The sequence below is a fragment of the Hemiscyllium ocellatum genome, chromosome 1 (assembly GCF_020745735.1).
Source record: "Hemiscyllium ocellatum isolate sHemOce1 chromosome 1, sHemOce1.pat.X.cur, whole genome shotgun sequence".
NCBI lineage: Eukaryota > Metazoa > Chordata > Chondrichthyes > Orectolobiformes > Hemiscylliidae > Hemiscyllium > Hemiscyllium ocellatum.
Genome location: NC_083401.1, coordinates 138,960,014 through 138,979,411, shown reverse-complemented (window position 1 = coordinate 138,979,411; position 19,398 = coordinate 138,960,014). Strand labels below are relative to the sequence as shown.

Below are 19,398 nucleotides of genomic sequence, written 5' to 3'. Positions count from 1 at the left end.
AAACATGTTTAAAATATAATGCACAGAATTCAAGGAATACAATCAGTGTGCTAAGAAAGAGATGTACTTGTGACAGGTTTCCTCATTTGTAGAGGACAGAGATTCAACACATTGTAAAACATTGCATGGACATTTACTGTGGGAGATTATAAAACATGACCAGTTTGAAAATAAAGCCTTATAAAGACTTATTTCTGGCTAGCACCAACATTTCATGAAGTTTAAAAATGGGCAAATTTTCTGTTCTGGAAATGGATTATTTTATAGATGTCGGAGTACAGCAATTTTTTTTGTGGTGAAATCCATTAAACTTCAGAAAACTGTGTGAAGGCATTTTAAATCACTCTTGCTGTATAGTAAGCTATTATGAAATTGAGGCTAATTAATGTAGTCAATCTTCTCTCGAGTACAATGCAATAAAATCTGGTAATAGCAACATCATTAAAATCCTCTGTTGCAACAAAAGGTCCATGTGGTGCATTTTTCAAATGCAATTTGTTTCTTTTTAATTAGTCTGTTTTTTTTAAATTGGAAGGATATTACATGCCACATTATGCTAAATACTTAGAATAATAGAAATGGCATCACAGAAAGAAAGCATGTAACCCACTGTACCCGGTAGAAGCTCTTCATTTGGAACCAAGCACTTCACAAGCACATTAATATATTTCTCCAATCTTTTCCCTGTACTTCCATTTTTATTTTGTGTAATAGTAATTCAATCCCCTTTAGTTAAGGAAAAATATGCACCAAAACTTTCTTTAAATGCTGCTTGCCACTGTCCAAGTCTTATAAAATGTTCCTGTGTTCTTAACGATATTCTTCTTTTAAAAATGCTCAGCAGTGCAATGAAACCCATTTGAAAGCCCTTCAAATATCATCAGGCAGATGTGCTAAAGCAAGGGATAAGAGAGCATGAAATGTCCTGTGCTTGCTGCAGAATGGAGAAACAAAAGGATATTTTCACAATAATGATTATTTAACCCTAGCCAAGAAATTTCTTTTGTGCACTATTTGGGGTTAATTGTAGATCACTAATGGCTTTTGGAACAAAAATACTACCTTCTCGTTAATCCTTTTAATTCTTAATTTTAGTAGCATGTGGATGCCGTGTCCTACAGCAGTCTGCCAAATGGAGCCTGGGCTCAATTAGACACTTCAACAACGTTTAAGCGAATTGAGCTAAAAATAGAAGAAAATATAATTTCTGCAGGAAACAGCAAACTAAGGGACATTGCTGCAACATTCCTGTAAAATAGAGACCAACTTGAGTGAGAACTCTCATCATATGACAATGTAGAACAAGTTCTAATTGACAAATGTGAGGAAGAAGGGACATTCTGTGCAGAACATTATATGCTCTACCTCCTTTGATGCTACCGCTCTCTAAGTTTGGTTTTATCTACAGAATTGGCCACTTCATACAGCATTTTTGAATTAAGGAAATTTATCTCAAGTGGAAACAGTTGTTTTCCCATAAGCAAGCCCTACAACATCTGACACTACAACTTCTTCCTATGTTGACATAATTCAGCAGAACTTGGAACACAGTAGAACATTCTGTTACTGGACATTGGTCAGACAAGCAGTCTGATAATTCAAACAGTGGAAACATTGAGAAATGTTGTGGTGAAGTAAAGTTTTTGTCAGCATATGTGAGAAAAATGGCAATTTCCGATAATGTAGCCAAGGGGAAGCATGTAAATCAGAGAAAGTAGGAGTCGAGGATAAATTCCTGGGGATAACCCAGGTAACTGAGTGGGAGTAAGTAGAAAAGCCATTGCAGGTGATTCTCTAGCTAACACCTGATAAATAAGAAGGGAATGGGGTGACTGCAGCATTACCCAACCATTACCACAGTTACAAAAAAATGAGAAAGAATGAGAAAGGACAAATTCACATGGAGTAATATTTGTCAATTTGATAAGGGCCGCTGCAGGATTTGTGACCAGAGCAGAAACCTGATTAGAAGGACTGAGAAGTGGCATTCTGGGAAAGCTGAGCATAGTTTGATTAAAGATAGTCAGCATGGTTTTTTGATGGGCAGGTCATGCCTCACAAGCCTTATTAAGTTCTTTCAGGATGTGACAAAATAAATTGACAAAGGTCAAGCAGTGGATGTGGTGGTGTACATGGATTTCACTAAGGCATTTGTTAAGGTTCTCCACGGTATGCTCATTCAGGAAATTTGGAGATATGGGATACAGGGAAATTTGGCTGCCTGGATAGAGAATTGGCTGACCGAAAGAAGACAGCAAGTGGTAGTGCATGGAAAGTTCTGCCTGGAGTTCGGTGACCAGTGGTGTCCTACAGGGATCTGTTCTTGAGCCTCTGCTCTTTGTAGTTTTTATAAATGACTTGGATGAAGAAGTAGAAGGGTGCATTAGTAAGTTTGCTGTTGACACAGAGGGCAGTTGCAGGCTACAACAAAACATTGTCAAGAGTGTGGTACTGGAAAAGCGCAGCAGGTCAGACAGCATCCGAGGAACAGGAGAATCGACGCTTCAGGCATAAGCCCATCATTAGGAATGAGGCTTGTGGGCTGGGGGGGGTTAAGAGATAAATGGGAAGAGGGTGGGGCTGCGGGGAAGGTAGCTGAGAATGCACTAGGTAGATGAAAGTGGGGCAGAACGCAATAAGTCGGAGGGGAGGTTGGAGCGGATAGATAGGAAAGAGGGTGGTGCTGAGTTGGAAGCTTGGGACTGGGACAAGGTGGGGGGAGGGGAAATGAGGAAACTGGCAAAATCCACATTAATCCCGCGCAGTGGCAGGGTCCCAGGCCAGAAGATGAGGCATTCTTTCTTCAGGCGTCAGTTGGTTAGGGTTTAGTGATGGAGAAGGCCCAGGGCCTGCATGTCCTTGATGGAATGGGAGGGGAAGTTGAAGTGTTCAGCCACGGGGCGGTGAGGTTGGTTGGTGCGGCTGTACCAGAGATGTTCTCTGAAACGATCGGCAAGTTGCCGTCCTGTCTCCCCAGTGTAGAGGAGACCACATCGGTTGCAACAGATACAGTAGATGACATTTGTGGAAGTACAGGTGAACTTCTGTCAGGTGTGGTAGGATCCTTTGGGGCCTTGGCGATGAGGGAGGTGTTGGCGCAGGTTTTGCATGTTCTGTGGTGGCAGGGAAAGTGCCGGGAGGAGGGGGGGGGAGGGCTGATGGGGGACATGGATCTGACAAGGGAGTCATGGAGGGAATGGTCTCTCCGAAATGCTGATAGGGGTGAGGAGGGAAATATACCCCTAGTGGTGGGGTCTGTTTGCAGGTGACGCAAGTGCAATGTATACAGAGGTTGGTGGGGTGGGAAGTGAGGAGCAGGGGTGTTCTGTCCTTGTTGCATTGGCGAAGGTTCAGGAAATGGAGGAGTTGCACTGGAGGGCATTGTTGACCACATGGGAAAGGAAATTGTGGTCTTTGAAGAAGGAGACCATCTGGGATTTTCTGTTGTGGAATTGGTCACCTGGCAACAGATGGGGCAGGGGTCGAGGCAGAGGAATTGGAAAAAGGATGGCATTTTTATAGAAGGCAGAATGGGAGGAGGTTTAGTGGGTTTGTAGAAGCTTTCTGTGGTTAGTCAGTTGCCAGAGGTAAGGAGGTCTAGGAAGGGGAGGGGAGGTGTCCAAGATGGTTCAGGTGAATTTCATGTTGGGGTGAATGGTGTCAGTGACAGCGAGTTTTGAGAAGATGGTGCTAGTGAAGTTGATGAAATGTTCAACCTCTGTGGGAGTACAAGGCAGCGCTGATACAGTAATCGATATAGCAGAGGAAAAGGTGGGCGATAGTGCCAGTGTAGCTGCAGAAGATGGACTGTTCCACGACAAAGAGACAGGCATAGCTGGGGCCCATGTGGGTGCCCATGGCAACCCCTCTGGCTTGGAGAAAGTGTGAGGATTGGAAGGAGAAGTTGTTAAGGGTGAGGGCCAGTTAAGCCAGGCGGATGAGGATGTCAGTGGAACAGTACTGGTTGGGACGACAGAAGAGGAAGAAACAGAGAGATTGGAGACCTTTGCTATGGCAGAGAAATGCGTACAGGGACTGGACGTCCATGGCGAAGATAAGGCATAGAGGACCGGGGCAAACAAAGGTCTTGGAGGAGGTGAAGGGCATGGGTGGTGTCCCGAACGTAGGTGGGGAGTTCCTAGACTAAGGGGATAGGACGGTGTCAAGATGTGCAGAGATGAGTTCAGTGAGGCAGGAGCAGGCCGCGACAATGGGTCGACTGGGAAGTCAGGTTTGTGAATCTTGGTGGGAGTTCGAATCGGGTGATGTGGGGTTCATGGATGGTGAGGTTGGAGACTGTGGATGGGAGATCTCCAGGGGTGAGGAGATTGTGGATGGTCTGGGATGTTTTGGTGATTGGAGGTGAACTCGTGATCAAAGGTGCAGTAAGAGGTGGTGTCTGTGAGTTAGTGCCTGATTTCAGCGGTGTACAGCCCAGTGCACCAAACTACCACAGCAGCCCCCCTTGTCTGCTGGTTTGATGGTGATGTTGAGCTTGAAGTGGAGGGAGTGAAGGGCTGCATGTTGCGAGGGCATGAAGGAGGAGTGGGTGAGGGGGTTTGACAGGTTGAGATGTTCTATGTCACGGCGGCAGTTAGAAGTGAAGAAGTCAAGTGCAGGTAACAAGCCAGCACAGGGTGTCCAGGTAGATGGGGTGTGTTGGAGGTGGGAGAAGGGGTCCTTGGTGCATGGGCGGGAGTCTTGAGTGAAAACATGAGCCTGGAGGCAGAGGCGGAGATAAAAAAATGTTCAATGTCGCAATGCAAGTCAAACTCATTAATCCTAGAGCGTAGTGGGACGAAGCTGAGGCCTTTGCTGAGGACTGATTATTCATCCTCAGTAAGGGGGAGATCTGGGGGAATAGTAAAAACATGGCAGGGCTAGGAACTGGGAGCTAGGACATGGGGTGGGGCTGGAGCTGGACACGGGGACAGAGACTGCCACTGGAATAGGCATAGTTATGGGATCAGGAGTGACATGACCAACGGGAGTGACACTTACCACAGGGGCAGAAGTGGGGCCTAAGGTGGTGCCGACAAGCACGGAAGTGACGTAATGCGTGACGTTTCTGGCTGAGTTCCGTAGTGTTGTCACTGGTGGCAGAAGTGAAGTTGGCAATGGAGTCATCAGTGTTTTGGTGAGTGACATCTCTTGGGGTGGAAGTGGTAGTGGTAGCAGCAACTGGGGGGTAGAAGTGACGTGCAGAGTAGGTATCACATTGGTGCTGGCGGCACTGGATCCTGTGGCGGTCATCTTCCTGGCAATCGCGGAGGCAGCGTGGTCAGCAGTGGCTGCAGGGGCCAAAGTGACATCATTCTCTGATGGTTATGCCTAGAGCGGCTGCATTGCTAATGGTATCTCAGCAGTTCCAGAGGCCAGGAGAAGGTTCTGGAATGGTCAAGGGAACCTGTGTATTGAGGTAAGTACCTAATATGGTGGACAAAAAGCCTTTATGGAGCGTATGGATTCTTCTGAGGATGTAAAACAGCAGACGTCCTTTGCAGGTGTGGGAGAGTGTGATCCTGAGCTGAGGCAGAGCTGACTGCAGGGAGAGGAGGTGTCCGCACATGGCTGCGAGAGTGGAACAGAGTGTCCGCAAGGAGAACCATTTCTGAAGGTTTCGGCTTTGTAGTCTGTACTGGTTGTCCTGTTCAGGTCCTAATTGAGTTGGTCTGAATGTAGTCCGGGGTCCATGTGGGATCAGTCGGTTCCGTAGGCAGGCACTGAGGAAGGAGATTTGGCTGTGGTCGCGAGTCTGCATCAGGATGTGGCTGAAGAGCTTCAGGGCAGAGAAGATGACCTGGAGGATGCAGTGAGAGAGATCTATCTACCCGCTCTGCCCTCCTCTCCGACCTATCACCTTCTCCCCCACCTTCATCTACCAATTGCATTCTCAGCTCCCTTTCCCCCCAGCACGCAGCCATTGCCAACCATGCTGGCTCCGCGATCACCGGGAAGACGGACTGCCTCAGTAACCACTGCAGGATCCACCACTGCAGGCACTGACATGATACCTACTCTGCATGTCAGTTACTGCTGCCGCAGTTACATCCACCCCCAGAGACGTCACTCACCGAAACAGGGATGACTCCATTGCCAACATCAATCACTGGAACTCAGCCGGTGACGTTGCTGATGTCACATGTTACATCACTTCCACCTCATGGGCACCACTGTAGGGACCACTCCCATCCCCATGGTGAGCATCACTTCCATTGGTGATGTCACTCCAGACCCCATAACCATGCCCACTTAAGTAACAGTCTCCACCCCCACGCCCAGCTCCAGCCCCGCCATGTTTTTAGCAATTCCCCAGACCTCCCCCTCACTGAAGATGAACATTCAGTGCTCAGCAAAGCCCTCACCTTCATCCCTTTATGCTCCTGGATTAATGAGTTCGACATGCGTTGTGACATTGAACATTTCTTCCATCGCCTTCACCTCCAGGCCCACCTTTATAATCAAGACACCCGACCATGCACCAAGGAAACCTTCTCCCACCTCCAACATACCCCATCCACCTGGGCATCTCGTGCTGGCCTGTTACCTGCCCTTGCACTCTTCATTTCTATCTGCCAATGTGACATAGACCGCGTCAACCTGTCCACCCCCTCTCACCCACTCCAACTTCCTGTCCTCATAACACGCAGTCCTCCACTCCTTCCACTCCAACCCCAACATCATCAAACCAGCAGACAAGGTGGGGGAAGCTGTGGTAGTTTGTCACACCAACCTCTACATCACTGAAACCAGGCGCCAGCTCGCAGATACCTCTTCCTACTACCCCCTCGACTTTGACCTTGCCTCCCATCATCTCCCAGACTATCCACAACCTCATCACCTCTGGGTATCTCCCATCCACAGCCTCCAACCTCCTTATCCGTGAACCCGCACCACCTGATTCACAAACCTGACTTCCCAGTCAACCTATTGTCTCAACCTGCTCCTATCCCACTGAACCCATCTCTGCACACCTTGACACTGTCCCCCTTAGACCAACTCCCTACTTACAGTTGGGACACCACCCACACCCTTCATCTCCTCCATGACTTTCTTTTTCCCACCCCCAATGTGTTATCTTCTCCATGGGCGTCGAGTCCCTGCACATATCTATCCGCCATGACGAAGGCCTCCAAGCCCTCCATTTCTTCCTCTTATGCCATCCCAACCAGTACCCTTCCACTGACACCCTCACCTGCCTGGCTGAACTGGTCCTCACCCATATCAACTTCTCTTTCCAATCCTTCCATTTCCTCCAAACCAAAAGGGTAGCCATGGGTAGTTCATCTTCCACAGCTTTGTCCGGCAGTATCTCCATCTGTTCCTCCACTATGTTGATGACTGTATCGGCACTACCTCGTGCTCACACGTGGACGTTGAACAATTCTTCAACTTCACTAACACCTTTCACACTGACATCAAATTCACCTGGACCATCTCAGATATCTCCCTCCCCTTCCTGGACCTCTGCATCTCCATCTCCAAACGACTAACCACGGACATCTACTACAAACCCATGGGCTCCCACAGCTACCTGGACTAGACCTCCTCCTACCCTACTTCCTGTAAAAACGCCATCTCACATTCTTAATTCCTCTGCATCTGCTACATCTGTTCACAGGATGACTAATTTTACCACAGAAAATCCCAGCCTCCTTCTTCAAAGACTGCAATTTCCCCTCCCATGTGGTCGACGATGCTCTCCAGCACATCTCCTCCACTTCCCTCACCTCCACCCTTGAAGCCAACCCCTCCCAATGCAACAAGAACCCCCCAGATCCTCACCTTCCGCGCCACCAACCTCCGTACATAGCATCATCCTCTGCCACTTGCGCCACCTGCAAACAGACCCCATCACAAGGGATATATTTCCTTCCTCACCCCTATCAGTGTTACAGAGAGACCATTCTCTCTTCAACTCCCTTGTCAGATCCACACCCCACGACCAGTCCACACCCCAGTCCTGGCACCTTTCCCTGCCACCTCAGGAAGGGCAAATTTGCGCCACATTGCCCACCTCACCTCCAAGGCCCCAAAGGATCCTTCCACATCTGACAGAAATTTACCTGTACCACAAATGTCACCAACTGTATCTGTTCCACCTGACGTGTTCTCCTCTACATCAGGGAGACAGGACGCCAACTTGCGGATTGTTTCAGAGAACATCGCCGGGACACCTGCACCAGCCAACCCCGTGGGTGAACATTTCAACACCCTCTCCCACCCCACCAAGGACATGCAAGTGGAGTGCCTCCATCGCCAAACCCAACCAGACACCTGAAGGAAGAATGCCTCATCTTTCACCTTGGGACCCTGCAGCCACACAAGATTAATGTGGATTTCACCAGTTACCTCATTTCCCCTCCCCACACCTTATCAAAGTCCCAGGCCTCCAGCATCGCCATCTTGACCTGTCCATCATCTTTCCCATCTATCCGCTCCACCCTCCTCTCCGACCTATCACCTTCTCCCCCACCTTCACCTACCTATTGCATTCTCAGATACCTTCCTCCAACCCCACCCCTCCCATTTATCTTTCAGCCCACTGGTCCACAAGCCTCATTCCTGATGAAGGGCTTATGCCCGAAATTTCGATTCTCCTGCTCCTCGGATGCTGCTTGACCTGCTGTGCTTTTCCAGCACCACACTATCTACTCTGATCTCCAGCATCTGCAGTTGCGACAACAAGACATTGACAGGATGCAGACTTGGGCTGAGAAGTGGCAGATGGCGTTCAACCTGAATAAGTGCAAAGTGATTCATTTTGTAAGGTTGAATTTGAATGCTGAATACAGGATTAAAGACAGGGTTCTTGGCAGTGTGGAGGAACTGCAGGATCTTGGGGTCCCTGTACATACTTCCCTCAAAGTTGCCACCTAAGTTGATAGGGTTGTTAAGAAGATGCATGGTGTTTTGGCTTTCATTAACAGGGAGATTGAGTTTATGAACCACGAGGTTTTGCTGCAGCTATAAAACCCAGTTAGATCACACTTTGAATATTGTGTCCAGTTCTGGTCACCTCATTATAGGAAGGATGCAGATGCTTTTGAGAGAGTGCAGAGGAGATTTAACAGGATGCTGCCTGGATTAGAAAGCTTGTCCTATGCAGAGAGGATGGATTAGTGTTGCTGGAAGAGCACAGCAGAGAGGCTGAGCAAGCTAGGGCTTTTCACACTGGAGAAAAGGAAGAGATGTACAAGGTAATATGAGGCATAGATCGAGTAGAGAGCCAGATACTTTTCCGCAGAAATGGCTGTCATGAGGGGTCATAATTTTAAGGTGATTGGAGGACGGTATGGAGAGATGTTAGAGATAGGTTCTTCATGCGGGTGTGTGGAATGCACTGCCAGCGGTGGTAGTAGAGTCATAGACATCAGGAACTTTCAAGCGACAGCTAGACAAGCACATGGATGGCAGTAAATCGAGGGGTGTGTTTGGTTAGATTGATCTTAGATTAAGATAAATGCTCGGCATAACATTGTGGGCCGAAGGGCCTGTACAGTGTGTCACTGTTCCATATTCTATGTATATAGTGCTTTCACAATCCCAGGCGTTCTTTTCAGTTTAGCCTCTTGAACATCCCTGATTTCATGTGCCCTCCCTTTAGTTCACTTCTTCCAAAAGATTTTGCCAAACATCCTTCAACAGCTCTTTGCAACAGACTATATCAAATACCTAGAAGGACAGGGAAAATAAATACATGGGAACACCATGACCTGAAATATCTGCACCAAGCTACACAACTTCCTGACTTGGAATGATTTCTGCGGCTGCTTCACTGTCACTAGATTAACATTCTGGAACTGCCTTCCTAACAGCACTGTAGATGGATCTACACCAGACTCATTTATGCCTACTCTCAGATTTCTGTATCCTGCCAATCTTTGATTGCCAATATGCTACTCCCTACACCAAAAGCTATTAGTTCCACAATAACCTTTTGATGTAACACTTATTTAAATGTGTTCTGGAAATATATACAGGACAGCCACTGGTTCCCTGAAGAAGGGTTGCACCCGAAATATCAACTTCCCCTCCTCCTGATGCTGCCTGGCCTGCTGTGTTCTTCCAACCTCCTGCCTGTCCCTTTTATCCACAGCATAATACTTTCTCTAAAGAACACCAATGGTTGAATATAATGTCCCTTTCACAAAACATAGCTGAATCTGCCTGAGCACTTTGAAGTAAGCAAGCACTTAATTTTTTAGATAATAGTTTCCAACGTTTTCCCAAAGACACACATTGTGCTATCACTGGTTTCTTGATTTCCATTTCATTCCTCTTTTGGATAAGGGACTTACATTTGCTATCCTCTGATCTAATGGAATCATCACTGAATCAATGAGGGTTGGGAAAATTCAGATCAATGCACTCAACGATATCACTATCCACTCCTTTTAAGACCTGAGAATGAAGTCCATCAGGACTTGGGCAATTATCAGCTGCAGAGCCAACAATTTACAGAATACAATGTCCCTAGTCATCGCAATTTTCCTGAATTTATCTTCTTTCCCATTTCTGAATTTATTGTTGCTTCTGGAATAATACCTGTAACTGTCTATAATGCAAACTGATGCAAAATGCCCACTCAATTTATATTCTTAGTTTCATAAGCCATATTCTTAGTTTCCACAATGAGTTTGTCTGACTCATTTTCTATAGGACCAACAGTTACTTTGTTAACTCTTTCTCTTTTTAAATATTTACATAAACTTTTATTATGTGTTTTTATACTTATGACTAGCTTTCTCTTGATCTTCAATTTTTTTTGTAATTTTTACTAGTTTTTTTTATATATTCTGCCCAAAATCCTGACTTGTGCCTTTCTTCTTGAGGAATGATTACTATTGTTAACATTTCTAGCTAACCACAGATTACGGGTCCGTCCCTTAAAAGCTTTCTTATTTCTTGGAAGCATTGATAGTGTGGATATGTACTGAAATAGGTTCTTAAATATCTGCCTTTATATCTCTTTCAACTTATTACTTAACCCAGTTTTCCAATTCATTTTAGTCAGCTGTTTTCATGCCCTCTCAATTGTCTTTATATTAATTATAAAAAGTAATGGATGTAAATTTACTTGTTGAGCAACAAAGTTTGTTTTTTCACCACACTAAGTAACATCATTAGGGAGCCTCCAGTGAAGTACTGGTGGTATGGTCCACTTTCTATTTATGTGTTTAGGTTTTCTTAGGTTGGTGACAACATTTCCTGTAGTGATATCACTTCCTGTTTTTTGTTAGGGGGTGGTAAATGGGATCCAAGTCAACGTGCTTGTTTAATAATAAAATCTCAGACTCATCCCCCTCTCATTCACTCAAGTTGAATATGAAATTCACTCATATCATGGATTATTTGTAAAATGATGGTCTTAACGGTTACTCATTCTAAACTGAAAGCTACTTACAGCAGATGTAGTAGTCATGTGACTATGGCTAGCCAGTATGTACACTATGTACAATTAATTCCCACTAAATGTCTCAGTTACAAGTTATCCAAGATACATGGTTAACAATGAAAAATTAACATTCATGAACAAAATGATGAAAACCCTAGTCAATCCCACTTTTATCAGTCCCTGCATGTTTCTCTCTTGGCAGTTATGCAATCTTCAATCACTAAGTGCTATTTTGGTGAGTTTTCATCTCAAGTAAGCTGCTGTGTTTACAGGTTTAGTATCGACACATTTTCCTTTCATCTTCTTTCGAATTTGTTAGTGAATTATTTTGATTCAAATTTCGAGATATTTGTTCAGTATATTTGACATCCATAATGAAGTTGTCCTATTCGTCCTCTCGTTTTTTTGAAGCATTCTCCTCTTCTATTTACTTTACATTCCTTAAGTTAATGTTTTACAAGCTAGGGATCTGCTTCCTGGCCTTTGCTATATCTAAGTCAGAGATCACATTCAGCTTGAACATTATGTGACTACTGATCTTCAGGGAATTATAACCTCAATTTCCTGGACATTATTCAGGCCACTGACAGATACTAGGTAAGCATTAGCTCTCATAATTATCATGCTGCATTTGTGTGACACCATCGCACATTAACTTACCAAATCTGACTTTAAACTTAGCATTTTCCAAACTTATATTCATTTAATTGAGGTTTACCATTCAAATTACCTTCCTACTGTTTCAAAACTGTTTTGTTATGTATCTGTTCGCCCTTAACATATTCCAGTAATATTTTGGACTTTTTGAATCAGAGATATTTAGTCAGAATAGTTTACTTCCATTTTCTTTTCTGTTAACACTGTTGTTCAGAAATATTGGAGACTTTTCAATGTTATACTCATTTCCATCTTTTGGGGTGAACAATGTCTTTAATATGCAACAATATAATAATTCCCCAGAGCCAAAATAAACTCCAGTTTCTCATTTCTAATTGTTCTGAAGGGTCACTGGACACAAAATGTTAACTCTGATTTCTCTCCACATATGCTGCCAGACCTGCTGAGCTTTTCCAGTATCGTTGTTTTTGTTTCTGATTTCCAGCATCTGCTGTTCTTTCGGTTCTAAAATTTAGGTTCCAGTTTACTAAATCAATACATTTTACAATATTTTTGTTGACTTTCAATGTTTCATCGTAATGTAGATGCAGGTCAGAATTGCATTTGGTTTATTTTCTGTGCTGGTCCTTTGCAATCCTAAACTAAGCTCCAACCTTATTCTCTTCCTCAAACCCTGTATTTTCCTCTATTTGCACATTTATTTAATTTCCACTTGATATGCAAAGTTCTCTATCTTAACCATGCCTTGTAGCAAAGAACTCCATGCTCCAACAATTTTCTTTATGAAGAAATTTCACCCAAACATCTCTCCAATTCACTTACGTGACAATTTGACACTGATGATCCAGGGAGGATTGCAGGGAGGGTGTTTCCACTAGCAACTGAAATTAGAACAGGAGGGCATAGCCTCAAAATTAGGGGAGCAGATTTAGGACAGAATTGAGGAGGAACATCTGTGGAATTCCCTGCCAAGTGAAGTAGATGAGGCTACCTCATTGAATACTTTTAAAGCTAAGATAGATAATTTTTTGAGCAGTAAAGGAATTAAGAGTTATGGCAAGAGGGTGGGTAAGTGGAGCTGATGCCACAAAAAGATCAGCCATGATCTTATTAAATGACAGAGTGGGCTCGAAGGGCCAGATGGTTCAAATGTTCTTAACCCTAAGCCTAGATTTTTGTTATACCAGAAAGATTGCCAGTGGTGAGAAAATCGGAAGAAGTCTTGAATCTCAGGTTCCATTCCTGAACCTGGTATTTCTCATTTTTCACAGGAGAGCAATTGGGGGTGGTTCTTAGACCTTGTGCTTAAAAATAATGGTCAAAGAGCAGATGGGAAACAACTTCTAAAGAGCCCATCTATGCAATCAAAAAGGAAAAATTGAAGGCTAGCTAACTATTTCAGAATTTTAGACACACATTCAATACACAAAATGACTTCCATGAAATGGTATCAATTATTCTAATTTTGTGAATAAATGCAATTATAAAATAAGCAGTTATTAAGCCCACTATATTATGGATTTCAGATAATGCTGACAAAGATTAAAAAAGAAAATCTTACACTTATGTAGCATTTTTCAATATGACTGAATGTCTCAAAGAACTTTCCAGCCTTTGTAATACTTTGGAAGTGTAACTACTGATCTACCTGAGGGAAAGCAGCAGCAATTTGCACATAGCAAATATCTACAAGCAGCTTTGAAGTAATGAATAAGTAATCTGTTTTTATAGTTTTGATTAAATATTGCCTGAGACACCAGAATAATTCTCCTGTTCTTCTTTAGATAAGTGTCACAGATTTTTAACAATCTCAGCATTCAAATAGGGTCTCAGTTTGACATCTCCTCCAAAGGTACCCCTGCTAACATTGTTTTTTGCTTTGCGCTGGAGTACCCGCATTTTAGTGCTGAAGACTTGGTGGGCCTTGAACGAGGAACCTTTATGACTCAGATGCAAGAATGCTACCGAGTGAGCCACTGCTGACACTTCCACAGGACCTGTACAGAATGCTCCACTTTTCTTTCAAACGTGGTGACGGAAACTGGAAAGTCCGCTGGAGCTTGTGTCTGTCAGAGACCTCAGACATCACCTGGTGCACTTCCAGCAGGATCACCTCATGGGACAACAATGTGCCCCTCACCCCCCCCCCCGCCCCCCGAAGCTACTGGGCAAGCAACACTGATGATCAGTATTGTTAGACTTGTAACATTTTGTTTTCACTTGAATATACACTGTCATACAAAGCAATCTCACCTGTGTTTGTCCTCACCCTCATGATAGCATCAAATCCTATTGGCTTTTGTATATCCTTCCTTAGGTCATTCAAGAAATGTTCAGCATCAGTCTGTATCTGTACAAAGAACAATGGTAGAAGAAAAGCATGAGCTGTACTGTTGTGACCAGTTGATGGCACTATAGTTACTTATTGCAGCACAGCTTGACTTGGAGGAACAAATGCCAAATACAGACTTTTGTTAAGAAACAAATTCAAATTTACAGAGCAGAACTTCATGTGCCCTACATATGGAGCGGTCAGAAGGAGGGCCCATAAATTCCTTGATGGCCTTCCCACCTGGCCCTGACCTCTCCGCAATTTTATGTTTGCCTGGGTAGAGCAGAGATTTGCTTGCCTGCCCTTTCCCCTTTCAGACCGTTAAGGAGTCAACTAAAGGCCACTTACAGGCTGTTTCCCACCCAACCTCTATTTCCCAGGCTGGCTGGAGTGGGTGGAAGAACACTTAGGGGGTTGGGCGAGTGGAAACCTCCATCCTCAGTCTTCTTTTATCATGAAAAGCCCAGCCCACACAAGGTGAAGATCTGTGGCTACTCCATTTCTTCCCTGACCTCTTCTCCAACTCCACCAGCCCTCTGCTCCAACACTGGTGGGACCCTGGGCTTCACTTCCACTCCCTGCTGCGGGATCCATTTGTTCCTACACTCAGGGATTTAGACTCTAGGGAATGCTTGCAGATGTGCTGGAACTTACCAAGTCAGGGTGGAAGTCCCATCTCCACCCAAGTAATGCTTGTTATCCAAGTAGCTTCTCATCAGCCAGTTTCCTTGATACTGCACTCACTGTCAACTACTGCAAAGGTGGGAAGGAAAACCTACATCCTAAAACTCCTGATGATAATGAGTTTCTGTTATACCAAAAAATTCACAGTATATCACCTTTAATTTTTAATGCCTCATATTTTATTTGGCAATCTTTCCAACTGAATCAGATCTTGAATTTCAAATGGCCAATAATAAATACTTCTCCATCAACATCATGGCAGTTATCAGTGACCAGAAATTTAATTGGATTGGGTATATAAATATTGTGGCAGCAAGAGCAGATCAGAGGCTGAGAATTCTGCAGCAGCTAATTCACCTCCGAACTACATGAAGTCTTTTCGCACCAAAAGAAACAATACTTTCTGCTTATCTGAATGACTTCAACTCCAATAATACACAAAAATCTCAATATTAATTCAGGACAAGGCAGCCAGGTTGGTTTCGCATAGCATAAAGTCATACAGATGTACACCATGGAAACAGACCCTTCGGTGCAACCCGTCCATGCCAACCAACAATCCCAACCCAATCTAGTCCCACCTGCCAGCACCCAGCCCATATCCGTCCAAACCCTCCTATTCATATACCCATCCACATGCCTTTTAAATGTTGCAATTGTACCAGCCTCAACCATTTCCTTCAGCAGCTCATCCCATGCATGTACCACCCTCTAGCATGAAAACGTTGACCCTTTAGGTCTCTTTTATATCTTTCCCCTCTCACCCTAAACCTGTGCCCTCTAGTTCTGGACTCCCCAACCACAGGGAAAAGACTTTGTCTATTTATCCTATTCGTGCCCCTCATGATTTTATAAACCTCTATAAGGTCACCCCTCAGCCTCCGACCTTACAGCCTGTTCAGCCTCTCCCTATAGCTCAAATCCTCCAACCCTGGCAACATCCTTGTAAATCTTTTATGAACCCTTTCAAGTTTCACAACATCTTTCTGATAGGAAGGAGACCAGAATTGCATGCAACATTCCAACAGTGGCCTAACCATTGTCCTGTACAGCCACAACGTGACCTCCCAACGTCTGTACTCAATACCCTGAACAATAAAGGAAAGAATACCAAGCGCCTTCTTCACTATCCTATCCACCTGTGACTCCACTCTCTCCACTGTTGCATCACAATTGCATTTTAAAGAATCTACAAGATGCACTGCAACAAAGCATCAATGATTTTTCAACTTCATATTTCAAATCCCCACTTCACTACCAAGAAGGATAACAATGTTCATCACATGGGCCCACCATCACACACCATCCTAATGGAAGTGGTTGTTGTTTTTTATTATTGATGGGTCAAAATCTTGGCATTTCCTCCCTAACAACTCTGGATGTTCCTACACCAGTTCAAACATGTAGCTTGTTACTCATGAGCAATAGGGATGAGCAATAAATGCTGACCCTGCCAAAAACATCCACATCTATGCACAAATACATCTGGATAGTAATGAAGTTTTTTCTTAATTCTAAAATCAGAAGCCGTCTGTGTCACTCTCCCAATATGAATATATATGGACAAAGACAACTGGGATGGACAAAAATGCCAGTGATGAGCACATCTGATGAGTGAATTTTAAAAGATCACGTGTCTATCTCTTTTGTAAGAAGATTCTTAACAGTAAATTAGCTTGAGAAATTCACCTTTGAAAACTGAAAAGCTATTATTAACACATTCAGCATTGTGCATTGTTTAGCATTGGTATGGTCCTAGACTCTGATCTGCAACTTACAATCTATCTCATTCCCTCCAAGTAAAACAGGGGATATAAGGTTTGATGGATGAGGTGAATAGGAATTCAGAGCAGAAAATCAAATTAAATATCAAGAACACAAAGCAAAAATTTACCTGAAAATTACTGTACTTGTACAAACTGCCACCAGTAGACATTGGCACGATCCCCATGGTTGCAACGTCCACATACTGGTTTGGAAATAGAAATACATCCACACAGCAGCTATTGGCTACACAGTCCTTTGCCAAGGTCTCATAGAAATTTGACTGTGGTTGAAAAAGAACCTGTAGGGATTTAAGTATAAGTATCCTTAAACTCCGAGTAATTGTCTCTTTATTTTGAGGACAGGTCTTTTGAATGCTTATGGCTAAAGTAAATGAAAAGAGTGCAGATACATTGTTCAGCCCATAGTGTAGGGAAGGTACCAACTACCAACATGCATTTTTCCAGCAACTGTACCTTTTCTTTGTCTGTGTTCACTAGCTTCCTGTCATCTCGGTTTTTCAACTTGCCTGGTGCTTCAGCCGTTGGCAAGGATGAGTGGAACATAAATAGCTTCCCAGAACATTCTGCAGCCTGTTGTAAACAAATAAAAGTACTTTGTATACCTGGTATTGAATTGTTTGTTGCAGTGTTTATTGCAGAATTTTATTCACAATTTTCTGTGTTCTCTATATCTTTCATGAGATATTTCACAAGAAATAGCCATGAGTACGTGAGTCGCATAGAAAAGAAACAGCCACATTAAATTCAAACTTAGCTCAATTCATCTGCATTAGTGCCAGGAACATAATCATAGCCTTACACTACTCAAACATATGAGGAAAAAAAAAGTGTCTAAATTGTCACTTCTGTTTGTAATTCAGAAATAAGACTAAGTGCTGGAAATGCTCAGTGGGTCAGGTTGTATTCTTGGACTGCGAAACAAAGTTAATGTTAAAAGTGGTGACCTTTAGTCACAGCTGGAAAAAGTTAGATTGTAACAAGTTTTAAACACATACAGAAGCAGAATAATGGGGAGTCTAGGGTAAGAACAAAAGGGCAGATCTATGACCTTTTCTTGTTTCAAGTTTGTGGGATCTCTAACATTTTTCAGTTCTGATGAAAGATCATCAACAAAAACGTTAACTCTATTTCATTCCACACAGATGCTGCTTCACTTTCCATTTTTTAATTTCAGCTTCAGCAATATTTTCCCTTGGTGCAATTCACACAAATCAGCTGGAAGTCTCTCTGTGAGGGCATTAGATAAGGACATGCTTGGCTGCAATCAATTGCCACGGATGAACAGTTTACCTGTACTCACTATTTTCTCCTATAGATATATCACATGGACAATGCATCAGAGCACTAGAATGGAGTCAATAGGTTGAATTTTAAGTCTGCCATGGGTGAGTTCATAGCTGATGCTTGCTTGATATTGGTGGAATGGTGTGTGGTAGAGATCCCATTGCCTACTCCACTCCCTCCAATTAAAGCTGGGCTGGAAAGGTTTGTGGGTGGCCTTGAGCCCAAATGAGGCCCTTAAATGGCAGCTCTCGCCACACTTCTCCTGAGATTTAATCAGTAGCGAACGGGCAACTTGCCATCTAGAGATGCCATCCAGCAAACTCTATGGCTAAAGGGGGCAGGGCAAGGGGTTTCCTTTCTTCTCAGGTACACTATGCCTGATTGATGGACCCAGTATTGGGAAGCATATGAAAGAAGCTACACCCACTGTCCTTGCAGTCAAACCCCATCCTCACTTCAACACCCAGGTTGCAGCCCCCTCAATGAAAATCACATCTTGCCCCATTTATCTGACTCTAGATGGTCCACAGCTGACCCACTGGATAATAGGTCATGGTTAACGTTCATGGTGATGCTGTCAGTGGCTCTCAAAGGTGTGATATTCGCCCCAGACAAGGCAGTGTAACAACTAAAGTGGAGACAAAAGCCCTGGTGCCATAGTTCCCCTGTCAGTTAGGATGCTTTTTTAGCTGGAGTTACTAAGGATCAGGTTAGTGGCAATACCACCAAATTTTGTAGTCATACACTGCCGACATGAAATTTGGCCCCGGGTCTTTTGGCAAGAAGAAAATATTAGCAGGAAAACAATTATTTTATGAAAGAGTGAAGTACATATTCAAGGAATATTAATTTTATTATCTTCCAGCAAATTGTATTAAGCCATCTGTGCATGTGAACAGGGATTCAAATTAACATAGAAAAACAAGATTTGTGACATTCAATTCAAAGAGTTGTCATCTTCAGGGACAAGCTTTTTTTTTTAAAGAAGGATACAAGCTGGGGAGTGGGGAGCTATTGTGGCATACTGGAGAAATAGCATTTCAATGTCAATGAAATCTGACAGGTATGTCCCAGATTTAAGCCTGAAATTGGTCACTGCATTTCTTTTCTCTGCTTCTACCAAATGTAACTGTCTATCTACTACAACTAACAGTTGCACCCCTTTCAAAACAAAAAAAAACTCCTCTAAGACAAAGGTACACAAAGTGAAACTAATTCTCAATGGCTATAAGATATTTACATTTAGGTGTAATTTTCGTTGCTTTTCTCTATGCTTTCTTTCGAGTCTTAACATC

The 19,398-nt window shown here is 43.6% G+C and overlaps 1 protein-coding gene across 1 annotated transcript in view; it reads right to left on the bottom strand.

The window, feature by feature from the left end:
- LOC132816624 (protein transport protein Sec24D-like) overlaps window positions 1-19,398 on the bottom strand; it is a 202,212-nt gene that overhangs the window by 52,062 nt on the left and 130,752 nt on the right. Inside the window, exons 14-16 of the mRNA XM_060826441.1 lie at window positions 17,273-17,389; window positions 16,927-17,097; window positions 14,270-14,366 (exon numbers count right to left, since the gene is read on the bottom strand). Coding sequence (XP_060682424.1) covers window positions 14,270-14,366; window positions 16,927-17,097; window positions 17,273-17,389 — 385 coding nt within the window. The remainder of the gene's footprint in view (window positions 1-14,269; window positions 14,367-16,926; window positions 17,098-17,272; window positions 17,390-19,398) is intronic.